The sequence below is a fragment of the Lates calcarifer genome, linkage group LG2 (genome assembly GCF_001640805.2).
Source record: "Lates calcarifer isolate ASB-BC8 linkage group LG2, TLL_Latcal_v3, whole genome shotgun sequence".
Taxonomy (NCBI): domain Eukaryota; kingdom Metazoa; phylum Chordata; class Actinopteri; family Centropomidae; genus Lates; species Lates calcarifer.
This window is the reverse complement of record NC_066834.1, coordinates 4460615-4475585: the sequence shown is the minus strand read 5'-3', so window position 1 is coordinate 4475585 and position 14971 is coordinate 4460615. Positions and strand designations below refer to the sequence as shown.

Below are 14971 nucleotides of genomic sequence, written 5' to 3'. Positions count from 1 at the left end.
GTCATATCTGAGAGTGAAGTGTATATTGTTGGATTTTTTGGCAGAAGAAAAACAACAAATTATCACATTTGAGAAACTGCAAGTCATCACTGAGCAGCAGCGATGACGTCATCGTCACTGTCAAAATGGCCACCACTGAAGCAGTAGTCTGATGGTGCCAAATCAGCTGAATGGGGAGTGTTGGACGAGTTCAAATCCACATTCAGCGGATGACTGCATAAAGGCCGTTGTTGTCCATTTTCTCAGACAGCGCTGACTTGCAATTTTCAATTACCCGAAACAGAAGCACTACCACTCTATTAATGAACATTTCATCACAAGTTTTCTGTGTTAGCCCATATTTGACTCTATTCTTATATTTACAGCTTATGTGTCAAATTTGTGCCTTATTTACAATTAACTGATGTAATTTGTGACATACCAAATTAGTTGCAGCAGGGTCTGTCCAAACAGCAGCCTGCTAAGAAAAGGTGTGGACACAGAGCGGATGCAGAGCTTTGAGTTTTCCAAGCTGATTTGTATTCTGCCTGTGTGTGCAACCTGAGAGTGACTGACTGGCGGTCAGAGCTGAGTATTGACTGCTCTGAGGATGTAATAGAGGCTGGGGTGATGGGATCCAGGACATGAACACTCTCACTGTGGCATGTGCAGCAGAGCTATACAGGATATAACCAAGGCACTTAATCATCCTGCTGGCTCCATGCAGAGATGCACCAGGCTCTGTGTTTTAGAATAATGCTTCTGCCTTAAATTAGATTCCATTGATCCTGCTTTTCTCTATAATTGCACAAACAGGATGGATGCTGGTTTTATTGTGGGTCAGAGCAGACATTTGAAATACTTTAGCTTTAAGTACAGGAGGTAAATTAAATCAGACAAAAGGCAGGTTGACCTGATTCAAGGTGATCTGACTATTAAGGGATTGTCAGACAGTGTTTATACTGGGAGAGCAAACTGTCTGTCTCTGTTTTTGTTACTTAAAAACCTTATTGGCAAAACTTGTACTAATCATTTTGCTTTGACCCCTGATTTTTTATGTAATTACACCACTGTTTATTTGCTCAATATACTGTAGTTATTTAACTGTGTTAGGTAACTACACATGATAGCAGCCACAGAAGGCAGAGATAGATATCTGTTTGTTTTATCATCACTACCCAAACAATCATGTGATGTGTTGTCAGTAAACACAGTATGTTTGTGTTTACCAACCTGGCCAGTCCTCTGATTGCCTCTCAGTAAGGATATAAGAATTGCAATAAATGTACCATCAGAGATTCTGGACAGAGCTGTCCCTCTTTGTTAGTTAGGAGACAATTAGAAATTTGTTAGTCATTTTTGACTTCTTATTCATTTTTGATGTGATGTTCTTATAAACAAGAGTATGAGTCTGGTTTTAAAGATAAGCTTGATGATATCTGATATTTTGTTTACTGCCAACAAATCCCATGACTTCATCCTCCAACAAGTATTGTCTGTGCTGCCAAATCCTGATGTAGCTTATTCCTCTGTGCCACAGGGCTCCATTGTTGTCCAGAAATAATTAAAAACACATCAGTGGGCCGCACTGAGACATGTTCCTTCATTACCAAGAGCGCACACATATTTACACGCACACACTGTACTTTATACGCTGATGTGTTATCATAAATAACTCACTTGTGCACCCAGCATGTTTTAATCAACTACTTAAAACAACCCGCAATAAATCACTATCTAGTCCTGTTTGGGAAGTGTTTGTTAAAAACTCTACTACCCAGTTGAAATTACTGAGCTTTTTTAAAAAGTCACCCATTTTGAAAGATTTATGTCGTTAGTAGAAACCAATAGGATTGCAGGTGTTACAGACAGGAGAGGAAAGTGTTGGTTTTGCTGATAAGAACAAACAAGGCTAAGAGTCCATTCCAGTGAGCTAAATGCTAATGTTAGCCTGCCAAATAATCACAGTGACAGTTTTAACACGCTGATGTCCTTGGTCACGATCTTAGTTTAGTGTGTTAGCATGATAACATTTGCTTATTAGCTCTAAAGACAAACAACAGGTGAGGCTGATGGGAATGTCATTAGTTTTGCAAGTATTTGGCCACAAACTGAAATACTGGACAAACTGGAATTTAACAGATTCATCCTGCGGGGAATGGAAATGTGTGTAACAATTTTCAGGGCAATCCATTCAAGAGTTGTCAAGACATTTCACTAAAAGCAACAAATATAAATCTAATGGTTGTGCTACAGGTAAAATCACATTGTTGCCAAAGTCATTAGGCTTTTTCCTCTAAGGACCACAAATGTCTGTACAAAATTTCATGGCAATTCATCAAATAGTTGTCAAGATGTTCCAGTCTAGACCAAAATGGTGGACTTACTAACACACTGCCATCCCAAGAGACACTCTGCTAGCATAGCTAAAAAGAAGTAGAATAACACCAGCCTTATCTCTTTAGACTACAGCCGTATACCGTAAAGAATGCATTTGTGTGACCGTGTGTATCATTTATCTAGCCTGTAAATGACTGTTAATGAATCCACTTGCATTGAATCAAGTGTTGCACACTATTATGGCCTCCTCTGGCACTGCTATACAGTAAACACACCTGGCAGCGGAAAAATTCTGATGTGTCACATCTTGATTATGTCAAGAAAGAGGCAGAGAGAAGACAAGAAAGTAGCATTCACGGTGGATCAATCATCATAAAATGGCTATTCATTAAACACTGTAATTGTACAGACGACGTAAATGAATGAAATTGTGCAAAATGATATGATTTCTGTGGATAAAGAGTTAATTTATTCCGTTTTCTCTGGGCGTCTGAAACTAATTGAAAGGGGATGCCGTCTGCAACACAGAGCTATATTCAATTGTTCTGTTTGAGAATGGGAGCACTCAGCCTTCTCTCCAAGAGGTCTCAGGTGGTTTCTCTTCATTTAGCTTCTCTCCTCAGTTGATCTTGTTTATGTGTAAACAAAACAATTCTGGGAGAAAACAACTGGCTCAGAAATGTGCATGTGTCTTTTTTTTTTTATTTATACTTATCCAACTTGCCATGCTTTATATCCCATATGTAGATTAGGATATACGCCGATTATTAAAATTCATTTTAAGAAGCTTAGCTGCTTGCACTGCACCAGCATACGTGTGCAGTCAGCGTAAGTGAGAATGTGTGTGTTGTGTCTGCATGCATGTGGGTTTCAAAGTGTGACAGGGATAATTTTACCCTTCCTTTTCCCAGGGCTTTCTGCATTATCACCTGCGGGGCTGTAAAGTGAAGGGTTTCTAGCAGAGCTGCTGGGTCCTGTTGCTCTTATTGCCATCTGAAGCGATGGTGCAGGAAAAAGATATCGGTTAGCGTTCAGTGCGACTGATGATGTAGCACTTGTTCAGGGGAAATCATCTGCAACCACACAGGCAGCTAAAACAAGACATAAACATCTACAGATACATGACAACAGCATACACCTGTCTTATGCTGTCTGATTTGATGGACAGGATAGGGGACTGAAGCATCTGTTTTGACAAAAAAAAAAAAATTCTATTTGTGTCAAATGATAGACACAAGTTCCAGAAATAAACTCCCTGCTCAGGAGCCCCAACCAACAAGATTAATGGAGATACCGGAGAGGACAACAACATTCTGGAGTCTGTGTCAGGCTAACTCCTAAAAGCTCCACAATAAGGACCAGTTAAAATGTGAGGGAAATGCAATAAATGCTGACTACACACGTGCTGTCACACCTCCCTTGTAGGCCTTTATATGAGTTTGTTAGTCATGACAAGATGAGTGAAAATGTAGATTCAAAAGCAGATATGAATGTTAGAAATACGTTCATGTGTGCTTCTCTGGTATACACAACACACAAGAGTTTTCCTGGATTTTGCAGCTGTACCAAAACTGATGCCATGCCAAAATACAAGTCAAATCACCAAGTCTTGTTCACTGTATGTAGTTTAAGTTAACTTATATGGTTGGCTGTTGAAAAATAGAAGTTTGTATTACATGCTCAACAACTTCTTGACTTTTATTTCCTGTGTGTGTGTGCTGGCATCATTCCAGACCTCGACCATGTAGAAAATTTATAAGTGGACCTTTGATGAAAGAGTTTGAGCACTGTTGGTATACAGTATTGATATACTATGGGTCCACACAACAAAAAAAGTATTTTTTTCAAAACCTGTTCTTTTTCATTGCTTTAAAAACAACTTACAAAATGACAATAGCAACCAGACCGGCTTGATTAGCATCCTGTATTATTATCAACAGCAGATGCTTGTAGAATACAATACAATATTTATCGTGATTTGTGATTGGTAACATGTTTCAGTTCAATTTCAATTTCCAAATGTTAATAAATCCCCAGGCTGTAGCATTCACACTTTCTTCCCACTTTTTTCTGTCATCTGTTTTAATTTTGTATTGACAGAATAGCATCATGTGCTTTTGCACATGAAAAAAGCAGTGTTTTTTATTTTGTACGATCCCATGATGAACCACTGCATACAGTTTAGCAGTTGTGTAATCAAACAACGCTGTTGGTGATGATGCTAAGGAGGCTTTTGAGCAACACTTCACACATGCATTTGCAATTACACACACAAACACACACACATTTTCACACTCCCTTAGACAGATTACAATGGGATGATTTCTTTCAGTGCCACAGGAACTTTTGCTTCAGATAAAAGCTATCATCCATCCTAGTATTAATATTGGATTCTTATTTAGGATTAAAATATACTCAAAAATCTTGTTACTACAGTCTGGAGACTATTATAGACTATTATTTATCCACCCTCTTACCATCAAAATATATAGAAGCATTTAGTAAAAGAAGGATTAGAAAACTGAACCACCGGTTTTTGCTTCCTTTTAATGTAATACTGGTGTAATCTCTTACTTTTTCACAGCAGGCTGAAAAGAAGATTCTGCGACTTTTTAGGTTCAATTCTCAGGTTGATTTCTGGCAGCAAGCAGTCTAATAACACTGTCAAATAACACAGAAATCAATGTGGTTAAATGGTGGTGAAGCTACCTACCCCAGGCTGAAGTCAACAGTGAAGCTGAAGGGACCCAGCTCTTTCACAATGTGATTAATTAGTTCTGAAAACAAAAATAACCCCAATGGAAGCCTATTTGTCTGATATTTCTTTTTAACATAAACTGGCATGAATCCACTTTTTTTATTCAGAGAAAGACTGACCTGATGAGAAATGAGAACAACACTGTCAAAAGTTACAAATGCATTGTCCAACAAATAAACTTCCAATAAAGTACATTTACGCAATTATAATCCAAATACTCCCAGTAAACTACCGATTCCATACCTTCAGGATGGCATTTTTCAAAGATAAATATCTTATGTTTTTCTCTGCTACATTTGGTACTGTATGTTAACTAGATAAGCAGATAGCAATTTCACATTCAACATGAACCAAGCTAATAAATAAATAAAACATTGTCAGTTAAAAGCCTTATATTGGGAAATCCTGATGATTGATTTGTTGAGGCGTTTACCAGGTAACCACAATATGCAAACTTCTGTCGCATGTCACCAACCCCTCGCTCTAGATAAAAAATAAAAAAAAAATCTTGTATTGCCAAATTGTCAGCAGCCCTGTTTCAGCTTGATTATGTGGCCTATTAAATATGATCAGAACATGTGTTAAGGCAGAGCACTGAAGTGGTGCTCACATTGGCTGATTGGCATCAGCCATTTCATTCATGCACAGTATTACTGGCCTATTTATGCATCACCTGCTTGACTACCAGATGACGAGTAACACCCAATCACTTTCAAATAAGTATGCTAAATGGGCTGTTGGTTCTCAGAACTACTTTGTTGATTCCCTCATGCAATACAGCTTATTGATTCAGCCCCTGCCACTATCCCAAAATATTCCTCACTAAAGCTTTGACAATGTTGACTTAGATTTAATGTTAAAGTATGTTTACAGAAAGCTTTTATTGTACACCATAATATGTTGGGGATCAGTTATCTTCTTCAGAGCCTTTCCCAACACATCTAACTGTATAAACTGTGGTACTGAGAGATCAATATCTTGAAATGAGTGTCTTTAAAGGAGCTATCATTTAAGTTTTGGAAATGTATATTAAAGTTGTACTTAGATTTAGTGCTACCTGGACTTGCTACAGTAAAATATTGTTTACAGGTACAGTAAAGACATGAAGAAATTCAATTAAAGCTCCTACTACTCTTTGTAATGATTATTTTTACTTTGATACTTGGATATATTTCACTTCTAAAACCGCTGACTTCTAACACTATTTCTTTGCAGCATTTCAAAAAGAGCAGACAATAGCAGCTCATATTCTCATCATGCTCATGTCATGTCAGCCTCTGTACAGTTTTAATTTTAACTGTAAAATCTTACAACTTAACACAATGTTTTCAGTGCCAAGCTGGAATCACCAGAAAGTGACAGGCAAAGACAATTTTCATGTAAGATACCTCCCTAAAGTAATAAAACTGCTAAACTGGAGCAAGCCATAAATGGGGCCTGTAATGAAGTTTGACAAACTTTTGTAATAAACCTTTTACTCAAACAGACAACCCAAAGATTTGGACTCAAGCTCTAAAGCTCTGAAGGCTGACCCTCTTATAATCACACAAAAGGCTCTTTCCATCACTGCAGTTGTTAGGTGTTTTTTCCTGGTGCAGTTAGTGTGGTATTGATCATTGTTGGTCCAGGTCCTCAGGAATCAGCTTGTATTGATTTCACTTCAGTTGTAAGCCTCTCTTTCTGACCTATGTCTCTCTCCAGACCAAGCACCTTTTGGAACATCCTAACCTCTCTGCTGAGGGTTTACTAAAACATATCATTACTGCAGCACTTTTCAAGAAAATTTACAAAATAGGTTGTGCGTGGATCCAAAAAAAGGACAGACCATTATAGCTCTTTTCAGCCATTAGCTCTTGGAGACTAAATTTGCTACGGCCTCATACACTTCAGTTGCAGAAGAAAGATGTATGCTCTGTTGGGTTGTTATATTGAGGATATAGTTGCTATGCTTTTAGAGAGATAATATGCTCCTTCATTTGGACCTTCATTATCATCCATAAAAAGAACCCACTTATAGCCAGAAGATTCAGCAGTGATGATGGTTATTAATAGCTCCAATACAGTCAGAGTCAATACTGTGTGTGTGTATGTGAGATATTAAATAACATGTATTTGTCTGTGCTTGTAATTAAGTATGCGTGTGCCAAATGAAGAGACCTCTATTACTTACATGCTAGAATTTATTTCAATTCTTAAAAGACTGCTTTTAATGCATATCCGTGCAAGTGGAGCCCTGTCAAATTCTGCATCCTATTTTTTCTTCTTCAGTCTCAACCTTCAGTGATCTGACTGTGCATGCATGTGAAACCTCATAGTGTCCTAATACAAAACTGTGCACTGTAACTGTGGCTGCATTCCTTCCTCTATTCCTTCTGACCATCATGCTCAGCATTGTTGGCCACACACAGCAACCTGTGATTAGTTTATGAAAAAAACATAAAGAGCAGAGGCTGGTAATGCAACATTAGACTACATCTCATTTTTATCACATAATAGTAAACACAGTCAGTGGCCACTTTATATGCATTCCAACTGTTCTGCCATAATGTCTGCTTTGCCTGTAATGTTCAATTTTTGGTGACACTCATGGAGATGTTGATTAAATTAAATGTTTGTTTGAGGTTTTATGTCAAAACAAGTTGCTTGTTGTTTCATCTGCATTTTCAGCTAAAAAGTGCTTTCAGTGTTGCAAAATGTATTCATCAGAAAGACATTTGAAACCTTGAGGTTTCAGTAAGAGGAATTGATTGAGTTGCTGAAGTTCAGTGCTCTTGGGTACAAAACTCACTGACTATCTGTGAGCTGTAGACCTCCAAATAGCTGTCCTGGGGACACCTCTGCAGAGAATCAATATATAGCTAATTTCAGGCCACATGTATTCTCACGGTAGCTCATAAATGTGCCCTTACATGTGGCAGAATAAATCAGTAATAAACACGTCTATTTCTGTGAAGACTTGCGATGCAAATTTGGCAAAATCTTTAAGATTATAAAAAAGCGTCCATTCATGAGCTTAGATGTAACACCACTTCACATTATTTTACATAATGTTATGTTAGATTACTTTAGTTTACATTTTAATTATCCTTGTAGAGAAATTTAGTCAGTACAGCAACAAGCAATTGTTGAGTTCCTGCTATGGGGAAAGGAATTACAGGCTATTTCTACTGCACCATAAAAAGTGGAATTGAAGTCCAGAGTACAAATGACCTCTGCAGCTGGTCTTATTTTTCTGCTAGTAAGATAAAGTTTGATAACAGAACCTTTATATACTCTGAAAGGGTCTGGGTTAGAGTAATCCTGCCCACGACAGACTTATGACCCTGAAGCCTAAGTGAAAAACAGGAAGGTCCTGGAGCAGCTGGTCATCTATTGGGGTCCAGCCTCCCTCCTTCCCTATGGGGATGAAGTAGGATGGAGTCTGAGGTGTCCTGAGGTAACATCAGCAGGGCTAAAGAGGACGCTGTATTTCACTCAGGAAGAGACACTGAATTTCCCCCCTCAACACTTGAGGCCTCCAAAGAGATGTAAACAGCAAGATTGATGTTGGCAGCTGGTGTGGTGCAGTTGGCTGAATTGATATTCGTTGCTGTTAAGGTGTAATTTCAAAGGTGTGGACAAACGGGGGGTGTTTCAGTTCAAGACCAGGAGGTTTGATGTACATAATATGAAGGTCAGAGATAAAAAAAAAAAAAAAAAAAACATAGACTGTTTTTTAGTCATTGTTTCATATACTGTATGGTGAGTCTCTTGTCTTGGTTAAATGCTGTCACTTACACTTGCACTCTCCAGTGCAAGTTCTGTTGAAGGCAAAAACATTATTAACAAATGACCTCCCTGAAGAGTCATCTTAATATACATCCTCACCCTCATCCAAACTTTATCTTGTGTGTCAAAGAATGTGTCCAGCTGTGATGGACTGACAGCAAGGATGTTACCTGTAAGGGCACTTGTAAGCAGTTTGACTGAGTTTAAGGATGCACTTTTAAGATTTATAGAGAGTTATATTGTCAGCACAACATGGTAATAAAGAAGAGCATGATTTGATTTCTGCACAGTCAAAATGATCATTATGTCACTTAAGCATAATTGTTTAAATTTAACTGTACAACAAAGTAGGGACCTTAACAAAGCCAAAATGTGCAAAATGCACAGTACAATTTGTGGCAAATAAAAAACCTATGGGACATTATATTCCCTGTAAAGAAATTCATCTGTTAATTAGTGCTATTTTTACAGTCATTGTTTGTAATGACCGTGCATGCATTCAGCTTTAACACCTCGACACAAACACCCTGATGGTTGTTGACACAAAGGAGCACCCAAGCTGCTCTGCGCTACACCTCAGGGGGAAGAGATGGACGCTGAAGGTGCTCCACAGTTGAATCAGCTCACTATAAATAGGGTAGTGGAAAATTAACAAATTCCCTTAATGGTTTAGTGGGTGCACTAATGTATTGCAGCTGTGAAAGATGTGTGAGGCAATACAGCTATAGTTATTAACAAACCCAAAAACATATTAGTTAGTTCAGAATGATTGGAGAATGGTGTAAATCTTTAAGGCACTTGGAACTGATAGAATGGCTTTTAGCTTCCATTCGGTTTGTAAGCATGACTTATATTTGAGTTAAATGATCCTGCCTTTAACGAGACTCTGTGATACCTGTTGGTACATAAATAAATGTCTGTGCATAGATTTGGGGGTTGATGATAGGATGATCTTTCAATTTAGAGATGATGATAATGATATAAAACAGTCAACATTTTCAAATTTACCTACGATATTCTGTATTTTTCTATTGTCAAAAAAGTCCATAAAAGACCAATGCCCATAATGCATTGATCCCACTTAATCCTCAGTGCTATAGATCTCCATTGTTGTCCAAAACTGTTAAAAGTATTAAAACTGAAAAACTTCATTACAGTAACCATGGACCCTGTAGTTTAAGTCAATATGCTGCCATAAATACTTAGTAGTGCACAAAATGTGTGTTAATCCACTGCTGAAAATAGTCCCAAATGCACTGTTTAAGTAATGTTGGCTAAAAACTACAGTGCCCAGCCATTGAAGGAAATTTCTTTAACTACTTTAAAAATGAAACTGCACAGTATACGGTATATGTGACCCATTTTTGCAGATCTGCCTCTTCAGTAGGATCAAATCAGCATAGAGCTGAGTGCCACAGACAGGAGAGTGAAGTCTGAATGTTTTGAGTGATGGGCTAACCCTTTGTTGTTGATTTTTGTTTTTTTGTTCAACACATTTGTGGACAGTAAGAAAAACATACAATAAACCAGCCTTGTCCTTTTATGTTAACATAACAGTTATACATCTTCCATGATGTTATATTGATAACGAGCATCCTCCTGACTGGCATGTTGGTTTCTGCTCTCTCCGTAGTGAGTCCAGATGTGAGTGGTGATCACAAACATCATCATCATTATCATCATCATCCACCTGTCGAGGACTCAGAAATGGAGGGCAGATCCAGGGGCCTCAGACTGACAGGAGCCATCTGGGTCTTGATATTGCCTTGTTTACATATGCTCCTGGCCTTGTAACAGCTGCCTTTTTTGCAGCATGAAACTTTCAAGACTTGATTTCAAGCTTATTTATCCAGAAATGAAAGGGCCAGTGGATGTAACATGCTCCGGTATGTAATGGAGCACCACTTCCACCCACTGAAGAACACGGTAGGAGTGAATTAATTGAATGGAAATGACATGACACTGTGTGCTGTGCCTCTGTAGGACAATATATGGTTCAGCTTTGCAAATATTAACTGATTATTTTTAGTCAGTTACCTGGCATTCATTAACTCTAATAATAACTTACGTAGCTGATTAAAAAAAATAACTACAGCATATACAACATGGAAAAGTTTTGTATTAATTTAATTGTATATCTTCATATAATATATATGATCTGTAGATACATATAAGCATTAATTTGCTTCTGCATATCACACTTTAATGCACTCTACAGTACAGGTTGTTTTACAACTGCTCTGAAAAGAGTCAAATAACCTAAAAGGTTAACTTTGGTTTTGGATTTGAAATTGAAAAAAATCTCCTGCATTTGCAATATTTGTGCAAGCTCAAATTAAATTGGCCTCCTATTCCTATACCATCCTAGGAATGCCTTCTGACTACAAATCTAACTTTTTTACAGTCTCATTTTTATACAAACTTTGCTTCAGATTGTGCTTCAAATCATTATAGAAAACCTACAGTAAGCTATCAAATATGCACTGTATGTTCTTGTGCATTTTCCAACATTGTAGGAAGAAAAAAAGACACCTGCTTCTCTTCACTGTTAATAGCTACCATGCTGCCCCGAGCCTGTTTAATTGGTATATTTCAATTGCAAAATTGACCTATAATGCTACTGCTGAGAGACACGGTGGAAGGAGAGGGGTAGGGAGGAGGAGGTTTGGGAGAGGGGGGCAGGGGGTGAGCAGGAGAATTCATACTCCTTTCTTCTTAAGAAATAGATTAGTTTCCTCAGGAGTCTATTATCATCTTTCAAACTCAATCCTCCTCTGCCTTCATAGGCCTGGATGGGAGCTGATAGCTCCTGGAGCTACTGGTGAGGAAGAATCCAATTGCTTCTACCTTCTACCTGACTGCGTATACCACTGGTGTGTTGCTGGCAGGTTTTCTGTGCAGAAAAAAAGGAAAATGATTTGTTTCACATATGCCATGCATGTCCGGTCAGTGGCTGAGAGAGAAAGGTACTCACTGGCACCGTAAATTGGTTTTTTTGGCTTGCATATGCTGGGGAGCTACTCGTAGAGCTAACAAAAATCATCTTTTGAGATTCTGTAAAGCTAAAATGGTACTCTTCATAGGCAACTTTCGCTATTGATATACAGTATGTATGCCACAGAAATAAACAAGGAAAACATTAAAGCTGCTACTGTAAATAGATCACACTGTAAAAATTAACTGAGACATTCCAGGGGGGCTCAAGACTAACCCTTTTTTCTATTTGGGTTCAAGTGTACAGAAAGATTTGTACCACCTCATATTGTAATAGCAGTAATAAATTGTATTGATGTAAACGTTATTATTAAGATGATGTGACCTTAATTTATGGAGTTATATTGCAAATTATTTAAACTTATAAATGTGTATGTGATCTGTGACCATCTAGTATTCTGCTCATCTTTATGTAGAAATGAGCAATGCAAAGTGCAAATTGGATTTCATCTTCACCTTAAATTCTTTTTTTTTTTTTTTCAAATCAGCTGCAGCTTTTTATTTTCCAGCCAAAGGTACAATATCCTCAGGTACTCTGTTTGATCATGTATGATCACATTTTAAAAGACCACGACCTTCCTCATGCTGCAGTTATCCTAAAGCATGCATAGTAATTGTTGTCATTAGTCCTTTTCACCATTAATATACCAGGTTAGACTTTTATCATGATATACTCAAGGCTGTTTTGGGCATCTGAACCACTTGAATAGCCCAGAGCTTTTTCAACTACATCTCAAGGTTTAGAAATGATGACTTTGAGATTAATTATGCTCATCATTTCTTTCTGTGCTCTCAATTTAATGTCTTGTATAGGAGTCTTTTGTTAAGTCATAACTACTGCCCTAAACTGGTTATATCAGAAATTGGCACCTTCAAAGTCAGAGCTATTGTCATTTGAACAACTGTGTTAATGATACTATTAAATAATAGTGTTCGGTCTCTAACTAGATAACAGGCAGCACTGCAGCAGGCACAGAGACAGAAGGTGCCTTGAGGCTAAACGTAGATGTCAGGTTATACAGGCTCTCCCATACTTAAAGAAAAAAGTTCAATTTGATGTCTTATGTGATTATTATAGCTATATATTGAGATAGTTATCCAGAGGAGGTAGGGAATGGGCCAAATGCTGATGCTGATGCCTGTGTCAGTAAAACTGCACTGCAAATCCACACGTGTTGTCTTGCAGGCATTGCAATGTGTCAGAACCTCTTGAATAACATTTACTGTCTAGTATTTAGTTTGGAGAGTGAATGTGTAATTTGAAAAAGAAATTCATGTGATACATGCATCACATCCATATGATGCATACAATTTTGTACAGTTATCTGTAAAAGAAGACAACTTTTTATTACAACTTTAAAGATGCTATATGTACATTTTTGCTATTGCTACATAGCCAACATTAGCATTAACAGCTGTTTACATACCAGTCTAGAGGAAACGTTCAGCATCAAACTTCATTCTTTTACTTATCAGGAGCTGTCTCCAGCGGTGGAAAGCAGCCTCAATGTTAACTCTTGTTTTTCTTCTATTTTAATCACTTCTTTTCTTTTACTGAGGTCAGCATGCTAACCAGGTAGCCCTGAGCCATCCCATCTCATAAAACACCTTTGTGATAGTGAGTCACTGTAGCATCCAGTCTGCCCTCAGTCCAACATGAAAGGATGAAGAAGTAGGGCTGTCCAGAGGGTGTATTCTAACCTCTTGCAAATGCAGTGATGGCTGAAGCTCTTAGTTAGTAAACAACTGTTAATGCTATGCTAACATTGGCTATGTAGCAGTAGTAAAAACTTACATATAGCACCTTCTAACTTTCATGGCTTGGGTCATTTACTGACTTTGTCATAACATTTTACCTGCCAAAGTATAATTGCTGAGATCTTCAAACACTAAAAAATTGATAAAAATCAGACAGACACAAGCAGCCAAGGCAGGCAGGTTTTAAACAAGATTTGACAATTTGTTTGGAAGAGAAAATGAATGCAAACAGCTAAATTATGATCCAAACTGTCTCTTGTAGACACCGATCACAGTTAACAAACAGTTCCTGGTTCAACTTTGACTTACCCTACTTGCCGTAGTTGAATGCATTAACTATTTGCCTTTCCAATTATTAGTAGCATTGTTAGGCTGTCTGTCTGCTTGTGTTTTTTTGTTTGACAAAATTTTTTAGCGATTTTACTGCATTCTGAGATCTCAGGAATTATTTAGATGAGTACAATGTCATCATAACTGATAGAAATGATGGTGCAAACTATGAACAAACAAACATCAGAGACTGTAGTTTTCTTTTCATTACAACAAATTTGTTTTTATCAGTTTATTCTTGAGAATCTGTTTATCGTAGTCATATAAGTGACTCAGCATGTAGCTCTTTTTTCCAGCAGTGTCCTGAGGCTTTGAATTGTCATCCATCCTTTTTGTCTCGCTTGCTTCTGGTTAAGCTCACAGTGGCTTCAAGTGGCAAGCAGAGCAGCCTAACTGTCATTTTATTGAGCTGCACCCCTCGGCTGACCTGCTGGGACATGTAATCCAGGGTTTCATGTTTTCTTGTGGCTATAAATGATTTTTTCCACAGTATGAATCACTGCTTTTCCTTGGAAACTGCAAGTTTTCGCTATAACTCAAATTTGATTTTAAAACAGATAATGTAGGATAATTAATCAGAAAATGGTGTATATTTCTTTTCTGCCAATCCTTTAATATATATTAGATGACATGTTAATACTTTTTTAATAAAATAATAAAAAATAAAGATTATACAGCTGTTCCTGATGATGTTTGGCCAGCTTTCTTTCAGTGCAGATTTGAGGTGGTCAATATGTGAAGCAGCATAGATGAGGAGTCTGACACCTGACAGAGTTTTGGTCATGATTTTGTCCCGATCAGTGGTTTGAGCTGCACCATCTGAGAGCCTCTCACCCGGCCACACTGTGCCTTCATCTCATCACCTTGAATCCTTGATCACAACCTTTGTTCAGTCGTGCCCACAGGTGAGAGTTGGTACAAGGTCTGAGTGTTAAATTGAGACCTTTGATTTACTCTGCTCAGTCCTCAGACAATTTTCAGTCAGTGTCTGTATCTTGAAGTTGGTCTCATGATCCTTTATACAGGTGAGTAAGACATCAACAC

The 14971-nt window shown here is 37.8% G+C and overlaps 1 protein-coding gene across 2 annotated transcripts in view; it reads left to right on the top strand.

Moving 5' to 3' along the window:
- gpc5a (glypican 5a) overlaps nt 1–14609 on the top strand; it is a 119035-nt gene extending 104426 nt beyond the window's left edge. The window contains exons 9-10 of one of the 2 annotated variants that reach the window (XR_007814199.1): nt 10479–10771; nt 11632–14609. Coding sequence is in view for 1 of the 2 variants with exons in the window: in XM_018683831.2 (XP_018539347.1) it covers nt 10479–10639 (161 nt within the window). In the remaining variant the exon portion in view is untranslated. Of the gene's footprint in view, nt 1–10478 lie in introns of both variants that reach the window. The other variant, XM_018683831.2, reaches the window with a different exon arrangement.
- Nucleotides 14610–14971: the final 362 nt, after the last annotated feature.